Here is a 23,990-nt window from a genome sequence, read left to right on the forward strand (position 1 = left end):
CAGCTTGGTGGAACTCGCAACCTTCTGATCAGTAGCCCAACACCTTAACCACTAAGTTACCACATCCCTAAAGACAGTTAAGCATTTCTTAACACCGAACTATAATTGACCCAGATGGGACTCGAATCCACAATCCTCGACTTCCCAGGCTGAAGCGTTATCCATTAGGCCATTGGGCCTTCCAAAATGTTTTATTCGATCTAGGATTAATGTTTCAATTCAAATGCAAAACAACTTTAGTGTTCGTAAAACATATCTATAAGATTGACGTTAGTTTTTAAATGGCTGTGACTAGTAATAGGAACGACTCTGTAATCGCTGTGATTAGTGTCGTCTATAAAGCTAATAACTGAGATCAAGCTTTAACTCATAAATCCTGACTCTTTATTAGGAGTCTAACAGATTCATCTTTCATAGAACGCCTGTTGTGGTGATGTGCCACTTGTCCTTGAATGATGTAGTGTAACAATGAGCAATCATTTCTTCATCTTCAGTAAACACTTTATCTGGAAATTAGAACCACTTGTGAGGTGTGAGGCAGGAAATACAACCCTGGACGGGATGCCGGTCCATCCCAGGCCAAAACACACAGACATTCACACACTCGTTTGCACCTAGGGGCAATCTGTTAGTGTAGTCATGTGTTTGGGAGAGAACAGGAAAACCCAGGGACACGCTGAAGTGGTAGTTGATTCCGGTTCATCATTATGCCACACAATAAGAAAGCAAATGTTATAAAAATGGCAAACTGCTCGATTTTACTGCCAATGACTTCCCGGTTGTCCCGTAAGACCCACTGTTTGCCTTTCTCTGGCTGAAATGGGAATTCACCCTCAATGGACTTTGGGGATGTTTTTTTTTTCCTTTCCTGCACTCCTTTGTTTTAAAGCTGCGTGGTGGCCCCTTAAACCGCTCTCCACACTGGATACACACATGCCTCCTCTGGCCGGTCCTTCGGGCTCACCATGGAAACGGCTCCTAATTCTTCTCTCTGCAGTTAATTAATGGAGACGAGTGTCATAAAGGGATGGCTGAGTGCAAAGGCCAGGTTGTGTTAGCATAGACCTCATGGCACCGTTATTTCTGCTAGCGTGCCTCTGTCTGCATAAGAAGTGCCACAGACTAGTCCTGTGCTAATGAATGGATGTGGAGCTGCTCCATATATCATTCGGTAATCATTTCCGCAACACGCTCGTTTGCTGTACTGAGATTTCAGAAGCCAATATGCCATATGCAAATGTCGTCTTGTGGTCTTTCCGTGATTGGTAGACTCCGAGCTCTGAGTATGTGTATGGGAAGTACAATCGTAGGGTAATGAAGAGTGGAGTCGGAATAAATCAGGTTTTAATCCACCGAGCGTTCAGTTCAGCAGTGATCATTTAATAAACTGCAGATCATGTCACATCACATTATATAGCAAAATGACCTCTGTAGATGTATTTATTCATATTGAATAGTTCCCATGAAGAAATATCTCATCATCATTTAAAATATCTCATAATCATGAGTGTCACACAAAACAGGCAGTACAGGACAAAGCTTGATTCATGGTTATGATTAATCTAGTCACAGTTTTCCAGATGTTTGTCAAATTTAGCTTTGAGAAGTTGTTTTTTTTAATTGGCCAGTGTATAGTTGATTAAATAGTGGTAAATAATAAATAATCCTGTATTATATCTGGCTAATTGTTCATTTTTAATTATGCTTCCTTGTCAAATATAAGTATTTTATTTTATTTTATTTATTTATTTATTACTTATTTATTTATTTTGGTTGATTGGCTGCTTTTATTTATTTATTTATTTATTTATTTATTTATTTATTTATTTTACTTCATAATATTTTAGTAAAATATACTGAAAGTAAATGTCCTGTTCGGAGAAACAGAGAAACAGAATGAAGGTTTGGACTAATAGGCCATCTAGTGGTGGAGAATTTATTCTACACATATCCACATGGACAGAACGATGCATCACAGAGCAAAAACGCAGCCAATTTCTAATCTCTATTTGTCGTAGGTGCTGAACCTGGTGCAGTCGTACGTGACGTTGCGTGTGCCGCTGTACGTGTCCTACGTCTTCCACTCTCCGGTGGGCGCTGGAGGCTGGCAGCACTTTGACCTGCAGTCCGAGCTCAGGCTTACGTTCGTCTACGACACGGCCATCCTGTGGAGAGACGGAATCGGGAGCCCTCCTGAAGCCGAGCTCCAAGGTCTGGAGAAACTACGTTCTGTGGATAAAAATAATAAATAACTAAACTATAGGCTTTAATCAGTAACTAACAGGAATGATGTGTAGTGTGAGAGAGGAATGAAAGCAGAGCTGCTGGGTGTCTAAAGGGTTAAATGTAATATTTAAAGTGCCACAAAAATACTAGAATGAAGAAAGACAAATAAAGTTGTTGCTTCAAAAAGTGATTTTTTTTTGTATATTGTCTATTAATAACTTCTAATTAAAAGGAAACTGACTGCTATTAATATATAGACAATTATTTTTTATTATTAGAATCAATTAAAAAATTATTTTAAATTACACCAATTATAAATGATATCAAATTAGTTTTTGTGTATTTTTCATTTTCAAGCAGGTTTACAAAACTATTTATATTAGTATAATATTTCCATACTGAACCATGTGTGTGTAATAATGAACCTTTCGTACCAAGAAAGAAAACAGAGTTTCTCATCATGTGGTTTATTTTGTGACGGTTGTTTTTTTATGCAGGCTCGCTCTATCCCACCAGCATGCGCATTAATGAACAAGGTCGCTTGGTGGTTAACTTCCGCACAGAAGCTCGCTTCAGGGGTCTGTTCGTGACGTCGCACGCCGGTGAGTGTAACATCTGGAAGATCAGATTACATTGATCATTGATTAAATTAGGAGCGTTTGATTATTTATGCATGGCAGGCTGAGTAAACAAACCGTGTGGATGTCAATGCGGTTTAATTCTGAGGGGGGCATATAAAAAGTTTTAATATAATTAGAAGGTGATTGATTTAAGAAACCAAATATATTACATTGTATAGCATAGATTTAGCCATAACATTATGACCACCTGCCTCCACTAGATCCCTGAAGGCTGCCCGTTTTTCCGTCTTCTAACACATTAGCATTGAGGACAAAATGTTCACTTGCTGCCTAATGTATCCCACCCACTAACAGGTGCCATGATATGATCACGTCCTGTCAGTAGTCATAATGTTACGGCCGATCGGCGTATATCTCAGTCTACCTGAAGCTGTTATATGCTTAAGTGTGATTTCGTCATCCCCTGAGTGCCATTGGATAGCTAGGTGCTACATGCTGTTGACACATACCGTCTGTCAAATCCTTGTGATGCTCCTACACCTAATCATCCTTTGCTTGAACTTTATACTGCTGCATGCAAAAGGAGAAATATATTTCAGTTTAGGAAAGGATTACAATGTCACATCACCACCATGTGTAGGAATTTCCCAGACACAATATATTCACAAGCTGTGTCGAGTTAATGCTTAATTCTACATTTGCATTTATTCCGAGTGGTTTACCCAGCGTTGTTCTACTGAGAGACTTATATAAACATGCAAACACAATCTGAATTGCAAGTGCAGCTCTGGGGAGGCGAAGAATCATTTCAAAGGCAACAGTACAATGGTTCATTGCCACTCATTTACATTTAGAGAAAAGGACGAGCAGATTCCAGACCGATTTGAGAATTAAAATGAAGCGTCTGGGTTATTGTAGCAGTGTTCAGCTGTAAGAATGGATCTGTTTCCTCATGCAGCACTAACGCATTGCTGTGTCCTCGTTGTGTCTCTCCAGCCTCCCCTCTGACCTCCATGATTATGTGCATGGATCACCCCGGGCTGACCTTTAACCTCAGTCTGGTGAGGAGTGAGCCCACCTACAACCAGCCCATGCAGCAGTGGACGTTTGTCTCCGACTTTGCAGTCAGTATTTTCATTATTTTTCATCTCCCTCAGGCTTAAGAGCAGTACCACGGAGTTATCCATTTAAGCACTAATTAAAAACGAGCCTAACATTTTATTTGCATTTTATTCACTCAGCTTTGGGTGTTTATGAAATATACAGCAATTTGTTGTTTTTCACAAGTGACAGCAATGCTGCTATTTAGATTTCCCCAAACCCACTGCATTTCATATTTCCTGAAAGCATTATTTTGAGTCAACATGAAGTTAATTACTGTCCTTTGTTTTATTTCATTTTAATTGTAAGTAATGATATTAAAATAAAAAAAGAAGGTTATAAAAGCTGATGATGATGATGGTGGGATTCTCATCAGATATAAAGGCTTTGAATTGCAATAACACACAATCTGTTGGCTTTTAGTTCTGTGTGTGATGAAACTGTTCTTGCACAGGTGAGGGATTATTCCGGTACCTACACGGTGAAGCTGTTGCCCTGTACTGCCTCTCCGAGCCTGGAGTACACACTGCCTCCGGTGTGCAATCCCCGAGAGCCTGTCACATTTGACCTGGACATCCGCTTCCAACAGGTCTTTCAACTCACTACACTGACATAACCAGAATAGACAATGACGCTCCATCTGTAGCTCAGGTCTAGCCTAGAAGAATGGATCCATTTTAGAAATTCTAGTAAGATAATGCAGTAAATAGAGGCTTCATGGTTAGTTTAGGTGTTGTCTGAAATCTGAGTGGACAATCACATGTAATAACATGTTATGTTTACTCATGATACTTGCACACTAAAGTACAACAATGCAAGACAGGAGCTATTAATATTCATATATTTGTGTGTGTAATATGTGCATATTTGTGTGTGTGTGTGTGTGTGTGTAATGTGTGTGCATATCTGTGTGTATTATGTGTGTGTGTAATATGTCTGTGCATATTTCTGTGTGTGTAATGTGTATGTGCATAATATTTCTTTGTAATGTGTGTGTAGGTGAGTGACCCTGTAGCTGCAGAATTCAGCCTGAACACACAGATGCTGCTGATCTCTAAGAAGACTCTGTGGTTGTCTGATGGCTCCATGGGATTCGGGCAGGAGAGCGACACTGCATTCTCTGAGGGTATAAAAGTGCACAACATATCACATCTATCTCATCACTTCTTCATACTTTTCAATACTAAAAAAAAATATGAAGGCATTTAAAGTCTTTCCACACTTGATATATAATTCCCTGGAGATTGTGAACTCTGAGTAAACTCAGTCCTGGGTTTGTGTTGTTTTGAGGTTTCACACTTTTCCTACGTCACCTGGGGTTAACACTGAATCCTGCCTCTTCATTATCTGATGCTTCACACTGTACATTCCTAAACCCTGGACTAACCACCTTCTTATTTCCATATTTGTGCATCAACAACATGATTGCTTAAATCCAGCTCTGGTGTTAATTCATTCAATTCAATTCAATTCAATTTTATTTGTATAGCGCTTTTAACAAAGAGCATTGTCTCTAAGCAGCTTTACATAAGAAACAACATGAGAAAACAACAAACATAAACAAACAGTCCTAGATGTTATCCCAAGTGAGCAAGCCTGAGGTGACTGAGGCAAGGAAAAACTCCCTTAGATGGTATGAGGAAGAAACCTTGAGAGGAACCAGACTCAAAAGGAAACCCATACTCATTTGGGTGACAGCGGAGAGTGAGATTACATTGTGCATTTATGTGTAGACAATTGTGTGATGCCAATACAGCATATGTAGAATGTTATGTAAATTAATAATCGTTCTTTAAGAATTGGGACTAAATTTTATAAAGAAAAGAACATATCTGCCTTTCTTGCACCTGTAGTAGGTATTGCTCTTGTGCACAACTTTGAACTGACTTTTCAGTCCTTATTATTTCTAACTGATGTCCAGTTTGTCCTGAACAGACATTTCTGAGCAAAAATAAAACAAAGCAGTCTGATGGACATGTTTTCCATCAGCATTTAATGTTACTTCCCCCAAATCCTTGAAATAGTGTTTCCACAACACACAGAGTCCTGTGACTGTACCAATGGTGTGATATGAGGTGCACGTGGTGTTCATTTTCTGGTTGCGTGTCTGTTGCTAAGCTTCGAGCTGCAACACCTGATGTTCCTGATCCTGCATCAGACCAGGGTTTCATAACTCCGGGGTAAAATCAGTGTTGACCCCACTTTACTTTACAAGTGTGAAAAGTTCCTCTTAACCCGGGGGTTAAAATCAGGGTGTGTGTGATGATAACGATGATTCCCTGTGGATATGCTGAGAGTGAAAAGCCCTTTAGTTATCAGAAAAATACCCAACAGTATGAAGCAACAAGAATGAAACATGCCCTAGATATCATGCCCTAGACTGATTTTTTTCACACACATCTGTAACACATTCTCAACAGCAAAAAAAAAAAAAGGGGGGGTGGGGGGGATTGTTTTCTCTGTCGTACTTAATTTCCTGCAAAATGCAAAAGTAGACTATGAACACATTGTATGATCAAGGGACAAATTACATAAAGGAACAGATAACAGAACACTAAGTTTACTTTTTGTTTTCACCATTTCTCTTGAACATGCTTGGTTTTTCAAAGAATAACAGTATAAGGACTTGATTGGGAAACTTTTTGACGTAATATGTTTATTTCATCTAGAGGTCTGGCCCATCAGTTCATACACTGCTCACAGATATTACACAACACCAGGCATAGCCTTCTTGGTAAAACAAAATTTGTAATAAATATTATAAAGGCTATATACAGTATACATATGTTTTGGGACTGTTTATCCATTTTTGGAAGTATGTGGTAAATATTCTTTCCGCACTGTTAATGGTTGATGTGCCTTTATTCCCAGGATTATTTTTGTTAGATGATTCAGGAATAACTCTTAAAATATTAATGACGGCACTGATGGCCTCCAAAAAGAGTATTTTTGAAAGGCTGGTTTGATCCACATCTCCACCCATCATCTGTCTGACATTCCCCCTTTTGCTAAGGCAGCATTTAAAGATTAAAGATTTAGTGACATGATCAGTTTGGTCCATCAGCTGAGGCCACGAGTGTAACTGTTAACCCTTTGAATACTCTATAATAACAAATTAACAAAGAATAAGCTTTGCCCAAAGTTGAAGCTAAATAAGACTGGTATCTGTATGTAATCAGAAATGAATTGCTATGTCACTAGAGTACATGCAGATTGTGTGCTAACATAACAGAGTACTAATGTACGATAATCTATTCTACTGTACTGTAGTATACTCTAATGTACTGTACTCTTCTCTATTCTACTGTCTAATCTACTCGTCTATACCCTAATCCTACTCTAATATACTCCAATCTATTCTAGTACAATCTACTCTACTATACTCCACTAATTTTCTCTTCCTTACTGTACTCTAATCTACTGTATTACACTCTAATGTACTGTAATCTAATCTATTGTATTATACTCTAATCCACTGTACCCTAATTTACTGTACCCTAATCTACTCTACTGTAGTCTAATCTATTCTAATCTAGTCTAGTCTACTGTACTCTACCCTAATTTTCTCTAGTATACTGTACTCTAATCTACTCTAGTCTAATCTGTTCTAGTCTAGTCTACTATACTCTATTATACCCTAATTTTCTCTAGTCTACTGTACTCTACTATACCCTAATTTTCTCTAGTATACTGTACTCTAATCTACTCTACTCTAGTCTAATCTAGTCTACTATACTCTATTATACCCTAATTGTCTCTAGTATACTGTACTCTAATCTACTCTACTCTAGTCTAATCTAGTCTACTATACCCTAATTTCTTCTAGTATACTGTACTCTAATCTACTCTACTGTACTCCAATCTACTGTACTTTAATCTATTGTACTATACTCTAATCTATTCTAGTCTAATCTAGTCTACTGTACTCTACCCTAATTTTCTCTAGTCTACTGTTCTCTAATTTAGTCTAGTCTAATCTAGTCTACTGTACTTTAATCTATTGTACTGTACTCTAATCTATTCTAGTCTACTCTACTATACCGTAATTTCCTCTAGTGCACTGTACTCTAATCTACTGTACTCTAATCTATTCTAGTACTATACTCTACTAATCTACCCTAATGGATCATATGCAGTTTAACATTAAAAAAGGATTTTATTGGAGTTAAAATAAAACAAAACTGTTCTGTGTTCTCACAGCGACATGAGCTTTTGCGGTCAATAAAAAAAAAAAAAAGCCTTAATCCATAAACAAGCTTAAATAACTACAAAACATTGTTTGCTCTGATATCCTCAGGTGACATCATCTACGGCCGTGTCATGGTGGATCCTGTGCAGAACCTCGGAGACTCGTTTATCTGCAACATCGAGAAGGTGTTCCTGTGTACAGGAGCAGATGGCTATGTGCCAAAGTACAACCCTGACAACTACGAGTATGGCTGTTTAGCAGATGCTGCATCTCTCCTCTACAGGTTCAAGATCATTGTAAGCAGTTTTGCTTTGTTACCTGTTTAACTGATAACAGCATCGTTTGTATCACTGCGGTATTGTTTAATTCTTTAATCAGATCAGTAAGAAGGTGCTGATTATGTGGGGTTTTTGAACATTAGCTCTGACAGTAGTGCTGATATCAGTGCACATGCATTATCATGTCTTCAGTAACTCATCTAATCCTGATGATAATCTAAACAGAGTGTTATTAAATACAGATTAATGTATAATCCTGTATATGATCTAACGCAAAACTGCACTATATGTTTGTTTAACATTACCGGATGGAATGGACAGTATCACCATGTTTGAATGCATGAGTTATAAAGTTCTCTGTCATGGCAAAATCACATGGATGGAGGGTGATACTGGATGGATGGTTGAACTGTTTCTAGCTGGCTAACAGACATTCCACTTCATTCAGTGGTAAAAGTTCGAGGTGGTGTTCAGAACCTAAATTACCAGCTAAAAATTGCAAATTGCTATGTTAGAAAAGGAATAAAACACTGTACTGAAATCTACTCTAGTCTAATCTACTTTACTCTTCCTTAATCTTCACTAATCTACTGTACTCTAATCTCTTCTATCTTCCCAACTGTACTCTACTCTATTATACTCTAATCTACTCTACTATACCTTAATCTACTATACTCTAAACTACTGTACTTTAATCTTCTGTATTATACTCTAGTCTACTCTACTATACTCTACTCTAGTCTCCTATACTCCATATTAGGGTATAGTAGAGTACAATAGATTAGAGTACAGTAATCTACTCTAGTTTAATCTACTGTACTCTAATCTACTCCACTGTACTTAAATCTACTTTACTGTACCTAAATCTACTCCACTGTACTCTAATCTATTCTACTATAGCCTAATCTATTATACGCTAATCTACTGTACTATACCCTAATCTACTCTAATGTACTCTACTCTACTGTACTCTAATCTACTGCACTATACCCTAATCTATTCTAATCTACTATACTCTAATCTACTCTACTATAGCTTAATCTGTAGTATAGTACATTAGACTAGAGTACAGTTGAGTAATCTCTAATCTACTGTTGTACTCTAATCTACTGTAATCTAATCTACTGTACTCTACCATTTTGTAATCTAATCTTCTGTAGTCTAATCTACTGATGCTTGTACACTTGTAGTCAAGTCAAGAAGTGATTAGGATTATTTCACATTTTTTTAAGTTTATAGCAACAAAAGTCTGTTTTTGTTACAGGACAAAGCTCAGCCGGAGACTCAGGCTAGAGTATTTGGGAGTGTTAGCTTCAAAGCTTTCCTGGCTGTTGATGACCCGGAAGCTTTGTCACTAGTGAGGCAGCCAGGCTCAGACGGCTTTAGGCTGGACTCCACGCCTCTGTTTCAGGTAAAACAGCCGTCCAACAGTAAAGACATTACCGTGGGCAGTTTATATGTGCACTGATGCTAGTGAAGAAAAGCCGTTTTACAGTGATTTCATGCTAGTGTGTCTCAGTTGGCAATCAATTTGTGGCCACTCATTTGTGCTGTATGACTTTCTGTGTTACCAGAAGATTGACTTAGCTTATACTAAAACCAACAGACTTCCTGCCTATGAAAAGTGACTGAGAAAAAAAAAAAAAATTAAAGTTAGCACTTTGTGTGTTTGCTAACTTAACCTTTACATTTTAGCCATCCAGGTTTTTGTGTTTGGAAAGTTATTAGTTGGCTATATATGTTTAGAATCTATGTATGTTTGCCAATTATTCATTTAAATAGTTCATCATTAGCAGCAGGCGTTTGTGCGATAAGTTGCTAGGTAGATGTGCTGCCTCATTAGCTAACTCTGTTATTTGAAATATTAGGTACTGTCTGTGTGGGGAGATATTAGTTAGCAATATTTGCTAGTTCACAACATATGGCTGTGAATGAAACATCGTAATATTAGCAGTAATACGGTTTAATTTACTAGTCAGTTCTCTTTAGCTAATTACAGGTTTGTTTGTTTGTTTTTTTCAATTATTAACAAGCATCGTGAATACTGAAGCCATGTTTTTTAAAACTCTTCATACATTTCATCACATATCTAAAGCTTGCTCAAACCACCAAATAACTTCACACCAAAACACTGGCAACAATTCTGCATTGGAATTCATAACACACTGAACCCTCTGTTACAGATTTTAGGTCCGTCTAAATAAATAAATGGCGCACTTTTGATTTAGTTGTATTTCACCACAACAATCAGTATTTCATGATGCAATAACAACTTATCTAGTCTAGAACTGATCTTATGTTTTGGTGAGAAAGCAGTGGAAAATGATTCCCAGTTTCTTCAATTTCAATTTTTGACTTCAGTTTTAATCAGTGCATGTTAACAGTCAAAGGAAAAGAAAAACTCAATGCATGTTTCAATGTCAGCTAACTGTTGGTGTTCTTCTGTGTTGTAGGTATCTGCAGGCAGGGAGTGGTACATCCACACTATATACACCGTCCGCTCCAGAGACAACGCCAACCGAGGCATCGGAAAAAGGAGCGTGGAGTACCATCACGTCACTCAGCACCACTCCTCTCGTTCCAGAAGGTCCGTCAGCAGCGTTCCTGCTCTGGCCGAGGAGATCGGAGCGGAGAATGAACGAGGAACCAACATCCTGCACGTGGCTCTGGAGCGCAGCACCCAGCACCAGCTCCGACCCAAAGTCAACATCCAGAGCGTCGTCGTTACCACAGGGTCCAAGCCAAAAGACGGCGAGGACAACGACGTGATAATGATCGTAGGGATTTTGGTGGGTCTCGTCTTGACTGTGGTTCTGCTCGTGCTTGTGTTTTTGCTGGTGCGTTCCAGGAAGGAGAAAATCAGCGAGCCTCCGAAGGTCTCCAGCAGCACGGAGCCCATGATGACGCATGGCTTTGACAGTAACGACAGCTCGGAGGTGTGACCAGGCGCTCATTAGAACTGTTTTGCAAGTGCTTCTTATTTAAGTACAAAGACTTGAAGTGACTGAAAAGAGTCCGAATGACTTGCGCAGACTCTGAGACGAGGTCAGTTTAGTTCAAGTGACGCTGTCTCGAGTCTGTTAGGATGATCTCGGCGCTCAGATATTGGCTCTCTTCAGGATGTTGGCTTCTCCCAAGATGATAAGACTCTGGAAGCACTTTTGATTTCTGCTGTTTTACAATTTAAAAGGAAGACTTGAAGCCAGGTTTTATTCAAACGAGGCGCTTGTGTACTACTGCTTGGACCATGGTCTTTTATTTTTTTTTAATTAATTATTATAAATATTATTATTTTTGCATTCAAAGGTGCTAGAAGCCTTCCTGGCCATCAGGTTAAGGAGCTGAGCTGTATTAAGAGTGTTTTCATTCATACGTTTGTAAAGAATCATTACTGTTCTATCACATTATATTATCGCTTTTTATTACAGGATTTTCTTTTTCAATATTCATTTGTTTTTATACAACATTTAAAAAGCTTTTCCATTATAAATGCAGTACAGGAAAACCTTTTCCAAATCACCTCTTCACTATGGGTTGTTTTTGGCCTGATTTTATCAAGTAGACATTCTCTGTGTTGGGGAAAAAAACTCTGTATTATAATGTAAATTTATATCAGAATTTGAAAGACGTGTGCGAACGGATTTTAGGTACTGTAGAAGTGTCTTTTCTACGTCTGGACTGTACCATGGTTCAGACGTGATTAGATTATAGTGTGCGAATCCTTAAGATGGATGTTTTTCATTAGTCTCCTGAAACCGAGTCCATCCTAAATGCTGAGAGCTTGAAGGAATCGAAGTCCCTCGAACCTTAGAATAGAGCAAATGATGCTTAACATGACGCATCTACATTATGATGATTACCCAGTCATGCACCTCTAGCATGTTCTTGGCTAATTACTGGTTAGCAAGACTCTTCATTCTAAACACACAAAGGTAAACACTGGAAAAACCAACAGAATTATTTTATTCGTATCTTTTATTATGCTTTTGTGAATCATCTTAATGCTTGCAGTATTTTAGTGTGTATTTAAATGTTTAAGGTCTGGGATCATATGTTGAAGTTCAGTCAGACTGCTGAATAGCAATCTACTGTTTAGACACGTTTTTAAAATCACTGATTATGTTGAGGTTTTTTAGCACACAGGTCCATGACACACTTCTTATACACTATGTACTTACACTGGAGGTTTGGTTTTATTTTTAGCGTACACTCGGTCAGCATAAACGAGCTGTTACAGGTAAATAATTAATGACGCGCCCAACATGAGGTGAGGTTACTGTTACCACGGTGAAGTTAATTATTTTCCAAGAACAGTTCATCCCAAACTATTTAAAATCACATCTTTAACCATTTATAGTTAAATAGTTATAAAGCATCCAATCAAAACGAGTTTGTTATCACTTACACTGACCAGGCATAACATTATGACCACCTACCTAATATTGTGTTGGTCCCACCTTTTGCTGCCAAAACAGCCCTGACCCGTCCTGCACTGTGTATTCTGACACCTTTCTGTCAGAACCAGCATTAACTTCAGTATCTATCAGAAGTGGTCCAAGGAAGCAACAGTGGATCACATGGGCCAGACTTCGCCAGTTCACCAATCAAATGAGCTACTGTTGCTCAAATTGCTGACCACTGCAGACCGGGAACACCCCACAAGAGCTGCAGTTTTGGAGATGCTCTGAACCAGTGGTCTAGCCATCACAATCTGTCCCTTCGTCAAACTCGCTCAAATCCTTACGCTTGTCCATTTTTCCTGCTTCTAACATCAACTTTGAGGACAAAATGTTGACTTGCTGCCTAATATATCCCACCCACTAACAGGTGCCATGATGAGGAGATCATCAGTCTTATTCACTTCACCTGTCAGTGGCCATAATGTTATGCCTGATCAGTGTCTGTATTAATACTAATAATAATAATAATAATACCATTGTTCCCTACACCATCTGAAACCGAGCATTATGGGTAATTTAAGTGTTTTCTTAGCCACCAACACTAATTTGGATGAATTCATTATGTTCTGGCTTTTTGGGATGCAGACAGTGATTTTGGCTAAATGTTTGCTTCAGTGAATTCTATAATATATTAATTCTTGCATTTGGGACACTGGTTAAATCTGACAGTTTACTGACCGTGGTTTGGATTACATTTTATCATCAATTTTGGTCCTAAATGTATGAAAATGTGCATTTCTATGACTGTTTATTTATTGTTAAATAGTCAGCACTGAATGCAGTAAATCTTTTGTTCTCAGTTAGCCTCATTCTCATACTGTACATTTATTCCTCATATTTATTAGTCTGATCTCGCCAACGCATCACTTTTTTTTTTTAAACGCTATGCAAATTCAAAGTTTCTCAGTGTAGTGTGGAATTTAGCTTATTTTTTCTTTGGTACCGTCCTAATAAATCCTGGTTTTCATGACCTTCCTGGATGTGGTTCACAAACAAGTGAATGAGAAAATTTTGTCTATGTACATACGTAACTGCATAGAAATGTGTTTTTTTGGGTATGGTCAGTGTTGATACATGATGTATTGTATGACTGTATGTATTCATGATTTACGAACACTGTATTTGTTCTATTAAAAAAAAAATATTGACGTGTGTTCCTTTCAGTAACTTTGCCGTTTATCGAATATGTGAGCAATGGCAGTTAAATAAACATTATATTTTGGTGGTGTTTTCTTTCTTTAAGAGTAAACAGAGTAAAGGATGCCATTATATCTCTGTCTCCTATGCTCCATTTACTTCAAAGGATGGCTAACACTCTGAAGGAGATGCGGGTGTCAGAAAACGCCCAACTAATAATTTATGGTTTTGATGTTAACACAAATTTGTTCTATTGATCTCCTTTTGCTACTGATATCGAACTAGGGAAACACTCCTTTTTAAAACTGCACTTAGAATCGATGAAAGCTGTATAAAAGCACTGTTTATATACACCTCACTTTTAATAGCTTTATTGATCTAGCATCTCACTCCCATCAACCACTTGCTCCACTGGTTCCTTTCACATTCATCATTTACAGACAGAGGGCCAAAACATCCTTGTGTGAAGTGTGTAAAGGCAGGGGGCAGCTTGAGTGGATGTGGTATAGCATATTACAGGAGAGTACATGGAAATGAGATGCTCAGTTCTGAAGCATGAAATGGTAAACATTGTGCTTGTTTTTGGCTCGAACCTCCTATTGCACACTGTGAAGCCAATGAAATTCTGAGAATTTCCTCCTTGAAAAAATGTGCTGTGCGTTAAACCAGATAAGACAAGACATGCGAGTGCAAGGCAGAGATAGAGTATAGTGTGGAATGAGAGGAGTTTGAGATGCTGAAACTAACTGTATTTGTATCAGTGTGACTTTAGTGAAAATCAGAGAACATGCAATTTTTTTTTTTGCACCAAAAAACAACACTTTTTTGGGGTGAGAAATTTAATGCTCTTGGGTATTTACAAAACTCAGCCTGGTTTTTACTGAAGACAACACTTAGTGCACTTCTTTTCATCACTGAGAGCTAAGCCACTAAAACCCCTACTGTAGTGTGGTAATATGCTGTACAATATATATTTTTTCTCAGAAAGTGGTAAGGGCATTTTCATGCTAGATTATAATACACTATACTCTAAAAGTACCATATCTCAATTTGGAGTGTAATAGGATGAAACTAAATGCTCTACTGTGTTAATCCTGACTACTTTAGCACACAGGCTGAATTTGGCAAAGATCCAAGAGTATCAAATTTTTCACCAAAAAAGGGGTAAGGGGTTAGCCTTTGTGTTTTTTGCCCCAAAATTTCCACATTCTCGGGTTCTCACCAGATTCACACCGAGTTAGAAGGTTCATGACAAAACATTAGTGTGCTCATTCCTGTCCTATTTCTCTCCAGAGCTGAGATCTGACCCTCTGTCTGATCTGATCCTACATGTATACTATACTGTACTATACTATATTGTAGTACCATGTACTATTCCATACTATACTAAACTGTACAGTACTATACTATATTGTAGTGAACTATACTGTACACTGTCCAGAGCAAAGATCTGAGGCTCTTATTCCATACTGTACTACACTACACTCTACTTCCATACTGTACTACACTACACTCTACTGTCATACACTGCATATTGTCCAGAGCAAAGATCTAAGCCTCTTATATTATACTACTATACTATACAGTGTCATATAGTGTATTGAAGCTTAGCCTTGGCGTGCAATAGGATAAAAATAACTGCACTCACCTGTCAGTCTTATCTAGTTTAACACAATGCAATTTTTGTGAATTTCGAAGAGTGCTAGATTTTTTACCCAAAAAACTGGTAAGGGGTTAGCCTTTGTGTTTTTTAGCAAAAAAAAAAACAACCTGTGATCTGATCCTACATGTATACTATACGGAGGCTCAGATCACAGGTCTGGAGCATGACACAATGAAAAGAAATTCACTGCTGCATTTATCTTGACTTTCCTAATGTACAGAGCGAGTTTGGTGAAATTCAAATAACGCACAGTTTTTTTTTTGTTGCCAAAAAACACAAAGCCTAACCCCTTACCAGTTTTTTCACTACACTACAGTTCACTACAGTATAGTATAGTATAGTACAGTTTAGTTTAGTATAGTATGGAATAAGGGCTCAGATCTTTGCTCTGGACTACAGTGGTACAGTATAGTACAGTATAGTATAGTATGGAATAAGGGCTCAGATCTTTGCTCTGGACTTTGCAATAATGAAATTAATTACACAGCTATATTTACGTTGATATTGCTAATGCACAGTGTGAATTTAGTGAAAACCGTAGAATGTAAATTTTTTTCCCAAAAAACACAAAGGCTAACCACTTTCTGGGTAAAAAATTTGATGCTCTCAGATCTACAACAAATTCAGTTTGTACATTATGGTTGTCAAGGCTAACATGGGAAGGCATTTAGTTTTATCCGATCACACTCAGAGTCTGAGATATGTTATTTTCTATAACAATAAAGTACAGTGTAGTCTAGTATGGAAATGAGAGTCTCAGATTTCAGTATCTGGAGCATGATGGATTAAAACTTAAAACTGCTATATCTGAGTTCCTTTAAGTTCACTACTATATTTGTCCTGACCTTCCTAATGGACAGAGTGAATTTGGTGAAAATAAAAAAAAAAAATGTCCCCCCCCCCAAAAAAAACACAAAGGCTAACCCCTTACCACTTTTTTTGGCTGAAAATTTGTCACTCTCAGATCTTTACCAAATTCAGTCTGTGCATTATGCCAGTCAAGACTTACACAGGAATCCACTTAGTTTTATCCTGTTATGCTCCAAAGTTGAGATATAGGCTTGTACTCTAAACTACAGTGCATTACAGTACAGTATAGTACAATATAGAAGTCAGAGATTTAGATCATCATGACCTTCTTAACACATAATGTGATTCTGGAAACAATGCAAGAATTTCACATTTTTCACCCAACAAAATTACAGTATACAGTATAGTATAGTACTACAATTAGTTAAAATTACAATTAGTTTCTCCAATCATACTCCAAAATTGTGCTACAGTATAATATAGTATATAATACAATACAGTGTAGTGTAGCACAAGCACAAAATAAACTTGTAGCCTCAGCTTAACTACTAAGCCAAATCCAAATTACAGAAAAAGGTTAATTAGGTGTTAATTAAGTACATGTCACATAATAATAAAGGATGCATAATAAAGATCTACACTGTACCCAGATGATCATGCATAACTGGCACCAGAAAATAACTAGATAAAAATTGTTTTACGTGTCACAGCTGATGAGCTAGAAGTGTTGTACAGTGTTTACAGAAGATGCCATGGCAAATGGTACCAGCATTTATCCTCAGAATATCTCACAATAACTCATCTATTTTTAGACCTTTAGACCTAGCTGTCCATTCGCCTTTTCATCTCGATAATCGTGACTCTTTGCCAGTCGCTGTTGTTTGCAAAATTTCATCTCACACTCAAGAGGCAGAACTGTACTATTATTATCCAAAAGACTTATCAAAACAAACCCTAAATGTAAAGAAACCATAACTCTTGTTTGCTACCTATCCAAGTACCAATGTACATTTCTTTCTGATCCGATTTTTTAGACATTTGGTGAAGATTTGGTTGTAGCCATTCAGCTAGACTGCAGCCATATAATACATGTGGAGCTCCCCTTTATGTTTACACCTTCTGACCATTAAAAAAAAAGAGATATGGCAATAAATGAGATAATAGAAATATTCTATTCATTTGTTCCTGTTCGTTCTGTGGGATATTTGATTCCAAAACAGTTCCCACAACCGATTGCTCAACAGGTCTTTGGATGTTACAGCAAAAGTATTCCCCCTCTTGTGCCTGGCCTAAGCCCAGGACTGTTTCTGGGAAGTCATGTGATTTGTTATAAAAGAGAGAAAAAAATCAATCAATTGTGCTGTGTAGTTCATAAAATGAATCATGATTGGTACATGCTTGCTTGCGAAGCAGTGGGAAGTTCATAAAAGACAGCTCTCTCTCTCAGTAAGGATTATCTAGATGGTGTAAAGCATAACTTTGCACCATAAAGACAAAATGATCTTTCTTCTAGTCTTTGTGGCTTTTGTTCATCTTGCAGTGGAGGCACAGAAACCAATGTGAGTACTCCTGAGTTCAACATTAGACAAATCTTGATAATGCAGCTTTGTCACGACTTTTGCGTGAAAAAAACGTGTGTTGCAGCTTTGCTTTTTGTGTGTCTCTTATGCCTATGCCAGATGTCTCATCACTGCCCCGAATATCATTCATGTGGGAGTAGAGGAGACACTGAGTGTGCAACTGCATGGAGCCACTAAAAGTGTCAGATTAAATCTGTATTTCCAAGATAATCTTAAAAACATACAGCTATGTGACTCAAAAACCGTGATCTTAAATGAGGAAAACCAATATCAAGCTGTGGTGACACTAAAGGCAAGTCCATTTGTCATACACATATAGTATATAATTATTTATAACAAAGATATATAATGATAAATAAATGATAAATGATATATAATGACAAAGATGTCATACACATATAGTATATAATTATTTACTACAAAGATATATATATAGTCTGATAGTTAATCAGATTAATGCATTTGTTTTAATATGTGTTATTTCGTAACATTGGAAAGTCTACACAACTTAGGACTTTGTGCTTTCTGGTGTCTCACTAGATTGATAAACCACATTTATGTCTTATAAAGTTTAAAAGCATAAAAAGGGAGGTTGGGAAAGGAATATATTCAAGTTTTTCTGGATGATTTATAACTATAATTTAATAGATTCTGGCAAAACTCCCATTGTTGAATATTTTCCTATAACCAACCCCACTGTTTATTTAGTATATTATTTTCTAATATACATATTCAAATGGCTTATTTTGCCTCCTCAAGTTGATCTACCTATAGAATAAGGGCTCACTGGACAAAAGATACATTTTCATTGATTTAATTTCCCCCTTTTTAAACTTTTCCCCCCACTGTTTATTTAGTATATTATTTTCTAATATACATATTTAAATGGCTTATTGTGCCTCTTCAGGTTGATCCAGTTAAATTTCGCAGTCTCAAAAATCAGAATGAACCATATGTCAGCCTTGTTGCTGAGAGCAGTGAGGTGTTTGGAAAGAAAAAAGTGGTCCATATCCTTTTGTCATCCAGAAGGGGTTACATTTTCATCCAAACTGACAAGACCATCTACAATCCAGGAGAACAGGGTAAAAAATCAGAGCTTTGTATGGAAACAGGAATTTGGAACAGTAGCAGCATTGTATTGATCATTCTTGCATGTTTTTTTTTTTCTTCAGTGAACTACAGACTCTTTACTCTAGATAACTACTTGCTTCCTGTAAGCGAAGCAGTTAATGTCCAGATATTTGTGAGTATCCGGTTATGTGTTTTCACATACACAATGGGTTATAAGAATTACAGTTCTAGTGTAAGAATGAAATACATAATCTGACTGTAAATCCTTCATAGAACTCCAAAGACCTGCTGTTGTCCAATCGTATTCTGAACAGCTCTGAAATCCTGCAGAAGACTTTCACTATTCCTGATGTGGGATTGTAAGTAAAAGATATCTGGCTAAAACAGTGGGCTGATATACACATTGCCATATATATATATATATATATATATATATATATATATATATATATATATATATATATATATATATATATATATATATATATATATATATATAGATAGATAGATAGATAGATAGACAGATAGACAGATAGACAGACAGACAGACAGACAGATATATAGATAGACAGATAGACAGACAGACAGACAGATAGATAGATAGATAGATAGATAGATAGATAGATAGATAGATAGATAGATAGATAGATAGATAGATAGATAGATAGATAGATAGATAGATAGACAGAGACAGTCTGTCTGTCTATCTATCTATCAGACAGACAGACAGACAGACAGACAGACAGACAGATAGACAGACAGACAGACAGACAGATAGATAGATAGATAGATAGATAGATAGATAGATAGACAGACAGACAGACACACAGACAGACAGACAGACAGACAGATAGATAGATAGATAGACAGACAGACAGATAGATAGATAGACAGACAGACAGACAGATAGATAGATAGACAGAAAGACAGACAGACAGACTGATAGATAGACAGACAGACAGACTGATAGATAGACAGACAGACAGACAGATAGACAGACAGACAGACAGACAGACAGATAGACAGACAGACTGATAGACAGACAGACAGACAGACAGACAGACAGACAGACAGACAGACTGATAGATAGATAGACAGACAGACAGACAGACAGACAGACTGATAGATAGACAGACAGACAGACAGACAGACAGACAGACAGACAGATAGATAGATAGATAGATAGATAGATAGATAGATAGATAGATAGATAGATAGATAGATAGATAGATAGATAGATAGATAGATAGATAGATAGATAGATAGACAGATAGATAGATAGACAGATAGACAGATAGACAGACAGACAGATATATAGATAGACAGACAGACAGACAGACAGACAGACAGATAGATAGATAGATAGATAGATAGATAGATAGATAGATAGATAGATAGATAGATAGATAGATAGATAGATAGATAGATAGATAGATAGATAGATAGATAGATAGATAGACAGACAGACTGTCTGTCTGTCTGTCTGTCTATCTATCAGACAGACAGACAGACAGACAGACAGACAGACAGACAGACAGACAGATAGACAGACAGACAGACAGACAGACAGACAGATAGATAGATAGATAGATAGATAGATAGATAGATAGATAGATAGATAGATAGATAGATAGATAGACAGATAGATAGACAGACAGACAGACAGACAGACAGACAGACAGATAGATAGATAGACAGACAGACTGATAGATAGACAGACAGACAGACAGACAGATAGATAGACAGACAGACAGACAGACAGACAGACAGACAGACAGACTGATAGACAGACAGACAGACAGACTGATAGACAGATAGACAGACAGACAGACAGACTGATAGATAGACAGACAGACAGACAGACAGACAGATAGACAGATAGATAGATAGATAGATAGATAGATAGATAGATAGATAGATAGATAGACAGACAGACAGACAGACAGACAGATAGATAGATAGATAGATAGATAGATAGATAGATAGATAGATAGATAGATAGATAGATAGATAGATAGATAGATAGATAGATAGATAGATAGACAGACTGCTTTATGAGAAGACATAATCGAGATTTTTAATGTATTATAAGTAATAAGTATTATTATGCAGCATGGTTAACAATTTATAAATGCATTTTAACCAATGATACAAACTGTAATGCCTTTAGATAAAGCTATAAACAATTTGTATTATGCCTTATAAATACATCAAAACATTATGAATAAGTCATTGTTCATATGGCCTCAATATAAAAGTGTTACCATATTTATTTCTATAGCACTTTTGTCTATAGTACTGATACTTCAACATTTGAACAAGTTAACAATTAGGAGGGGAAAAAACAATAGTAAAACTCATTTTAAAAAAAAGAAAAGAAAAGAAAAGAAAAGAAAAGAAAAGAAAAGAAAAGAAAAGAAAAGAAAAGAAAAGAAAAGAAAAGGAAAGAAAAGAAAAGAAAAGAAAAGAAAAGAAAAGAAAAGAAAAGAAAAGAAAAGAAAAGAAAAGAAAAGAAAAGAAAAGAAAAGAAAAGAAAAGAAAAGAAAAGAAAAGAAAAGAAAAGATGCTAAACCTGCTTTAAGGACTGTTAAAAACAACACTTTGTACATATACTGTACATAAGAAATCATTCATAGAAGATAGAACTACTTGTTTTTGCTAAAAGTTAGCTGGAATGTATTGTTTTTTTGTTTCAGAGCAGGCCACTGGAAAATCAAAGCCTCCTTTCATAACTATCCAAAGTCCAGCACTTCAGTGGAGTTTGAGGTTCGAGAGTATGGTAAGTGTTAAGAACGTAGCTCATTAATGATGTTCATGGTGATTTGTTTCTTTTGGTAGATGTCTGATGCTACTGAGTGAAATTACCAGACTGTTGGATGTTGTCATTGTTTTTTAAATTCCATTTCTTTTGAAAGTCTACTGAGAGAAAAAAAAGTGAAAGCTTGTAGATTTATAGTGATGGCTGAAGACGTCTTCAGGACTTTTGAGAAAAACTATTACATACCAAGAAACTAGTGGCAAAGTTTACATTTGAACACACAAAGGCTGAATGCTTTCAGTTTAATTATATACTACATGGCTAAAAGTTTGTGGACACCTGACCATTCCACCACATATGTGCTTCTTGCCATTGTTTTCAGTTCTGCCCACGTTTGAGGTCAAGATCATGGCAGCAAAACAATACCTCTCTCTGAACAATGAAAATTTTCAATTCAGTATCTCAGCCAGGTATGTTACTGACCATGCTGTGCTTATAAATAATGAAGGAATGGTCAGTGAGTTGTGTCCTGTACTCACACTGCTGATGGTTGATGCTCTCAGATACACCTATGGGAAGAGCGTCAATGGGGTGGCATATGTGCGTTTTGGACTGATTGACAGTAAAGGAGAGAAGATTTATCTTCCTGGCACAGAAAAACAGATTCAAGTGAGTACAATGCTCGTCATTATGGTACAGGTTTACAGTTTCACTAAAAGGATGTAGTAATTTAAGAAAACTTAAATTTAAGGACAAATGCAACAATTTAAGGAAACAATTTGTATGCCACATGTTGTATTGACTTACCTATTTTTTTTTTTACTTCTGTACTTTAATATACATTTACAATAATCATCATTAGTTGTTTTTTTTTTGTTTTTTTTAAGAGTTTTTAATATTCTTATTATACACACCTTTTATTTTTTTTTCTCTGCTAATCATATCTGAAACATGTTAACCCTTAAAACTCCATTTCCTTTAAAGTAAGCTTTACTTGTATAAACGTAGTTATTGTGTCTTTTATTTCATAAATCCACAGGAGTATAGAACATTTTATTACAGTGTATACAGTTGTTTTCACTCAGCACATCTGGAGGAGTGTCCCGTAATGACTTACGCACTGTGCTGTCATTTAGGTTGAGAATGGCCATGTGGACATCACAATCCAGACTAATGAATTACAGACTGCAGCAGCCAATCAGGGCCTAGCGCACATAACAAACCTGTACCTGTACATCGCTGCTACTGTTCTGGAAAAAGCAAGTGAGTCTCCCAGAGTGAGAAGATTAATCATACATACTGTTCTGCTGTTTAAATCTTGCTGTGCACTCTGTGTGTGTGTGTGTGTGTGTGTGTGTGTGTGTGTCTCATGTTCATGCAGGTGGAGATCTACAGGAAACAGAGAGCTCCTCTGTGAAGATTGTGAACTCTCCATATGTCATTGATTTGTCAAGGACAAAGGAGTATTTTTCTCCTGGGGGCATTTTCTCTATTCTGGTATGTGTTCAGGACCAGGCTGTGTGCTATCAGAGAGAAGAGCGACTGTAAACAAGCGAGATAAAGCAAGTTTAAAAGTATTATACACAGAAGAGAGATAACATATCATTATTACATGGATGGGATAATAATAATAATAATAATAATAATAATAATAATAATAATAATAATAATAATAATAATAATATCTGATAATATCAGACCAGAGAATTGTTGAAATCCAGTGGCGGGCTGTACATTTCACACCTAGGCCTTCACCGGTGTCCTTCCTGAATTAATCAAAATTCAGGAAGGCTAAAAAATTAGCCTCATTAGAAATTAGGCTACAGTATTTCACACCTCACAAAGAATAGTCACAAGGATGTCTGTATATATATATATATATATATATATATATATATATATATATAGTTTGTGCAGTTCACTGCCTCTGACTACTCCAATTATCCAATCAGAGGATGGGAAATTGCTGACGTAATCGTATGCCTGCTAGATGGCACCAGTGACGCCAACTCAAAATCTGATTGGTTAAGGTAACAATTTCATTGCCACTTATTTTAAGCTACGGGCGCCTGCACTATTGATTCTGAAGGCCTTAAGGCAGATTTCTTTCACCCTGGCAACACATGATGTCAGCCA

The 23,990-nt window shown here is 36.8% G+C and overlaps 2 protein-coding genes across 2 annotated transcripts in view; both read left to right on the forward strand.

Moving 5' to 3' along the window:
- The window catches only part of frem2b (FRAS1 related extracellular matrix 2b), a 111,643-nt gene extending 97,585 nt beyond the window's left edge, over positions 1 to 14,058 (forward strand). The window contains exons 17-24 of the mRNA XM_058413307.1: positions 2,019 to 2,211; positions 2,724 to 2,828; positions 3,804 to 3,931; positions 4,363 to 4,497; positions 4,908 to 5,034; positions 8,206 to 8,393; positions 9,640 to 9,786; positions 10,829 to 14,058. Coding sequence (XP_058269290.1) covers positions 2,019 to 2,211; positions 2,724 to 2,828; positions 3,804 to 3,931; positions 4,363 to 4,497; positions 4,908 to 5,034; positions 8,206 to 8,393; positions 9,640 to 9,786; positions 10,829 to 11,317 — 1,512 coding nt within the window. The 3' untranslated portion in view covers positions 11,318 to 14,058. The remainder of the gene's footprint in view (positions 1 to 2,018; positions 2,212 to 2,723; positions 2,829 to 3,803; positions 3,932 to 4,362; positions 4,498 to 4,907; positions 5,035 to 8,205; positions 8,394 to 9,639; positions 9,787 to 10,828) is intronic.
- A 3,764-nt stretch (positions 14,059 to 17,822) lies between these two features.
- c4 (complement component 4) overlaps positions 17,823 to 23,990 on the forward strand; it is a 29,983-nt gene continuing 23,815 nt past the window's right edge. The window contains exons 1-10 of the mRNA XM_058414541.1: positions 17,823 to 18,004; positions 18,125 to 18,317; positions 18,933 to 19,107; positions 19,198 to 19,268; positions 19,370 to 19,455; positions 21,793 to 21,875; positions 22,237 to 22,324; positions 22,418 to 22,523; positions 22,991 to 23,117; positions 23,236 to 23,351. Coding sequence (XP_058270524.1) covers positions 17,943 to 18,004; positions 18,125 to 18,317; positions 18,933 to 19,107; positions 19,198 to 19,268; positions 19,370 to 19,455; positions 21,793 to 21,875; positions 22,237 to 22,324; positions 22,418 to 22,523; positions 22,991 to 23,117; positions 23,236 to 23,351 — 1,107 coding nt within the window. The 5' untranslated portion in view covers positions 17,823 to 17,942. The remainder of the gene's footprint in view (positions 18,005 to 18,124; positions 18,318 to 18,932; positions 19,108 to 19,197; positions 19,269 to 19,369; positions 19,456 to 21,792; positions 21,876 to 22,236; positions 22,325 to 22,417; positions 22,524 to 22,990; positions 23,118 to 23,235; positions 23,352 to 23,990) is intronic.

Source organism: Hemibagrus wyckioides, linkage group LG17, assembly GCF_019097595.1.
Source record: "Hemibagrus wyckioides isolate EC202008001 linkage group LG17, SWU_Hwy_1.0, whole genome shotgun sequence".
Classification (NCBI taxonomy): domain Eukaryota; kingdom Metazoa; phylum Chordata; class Actinopteri; order Siluriformes; family Bagridae; genus Hemibagrus; species Hemibagrus wyckioides.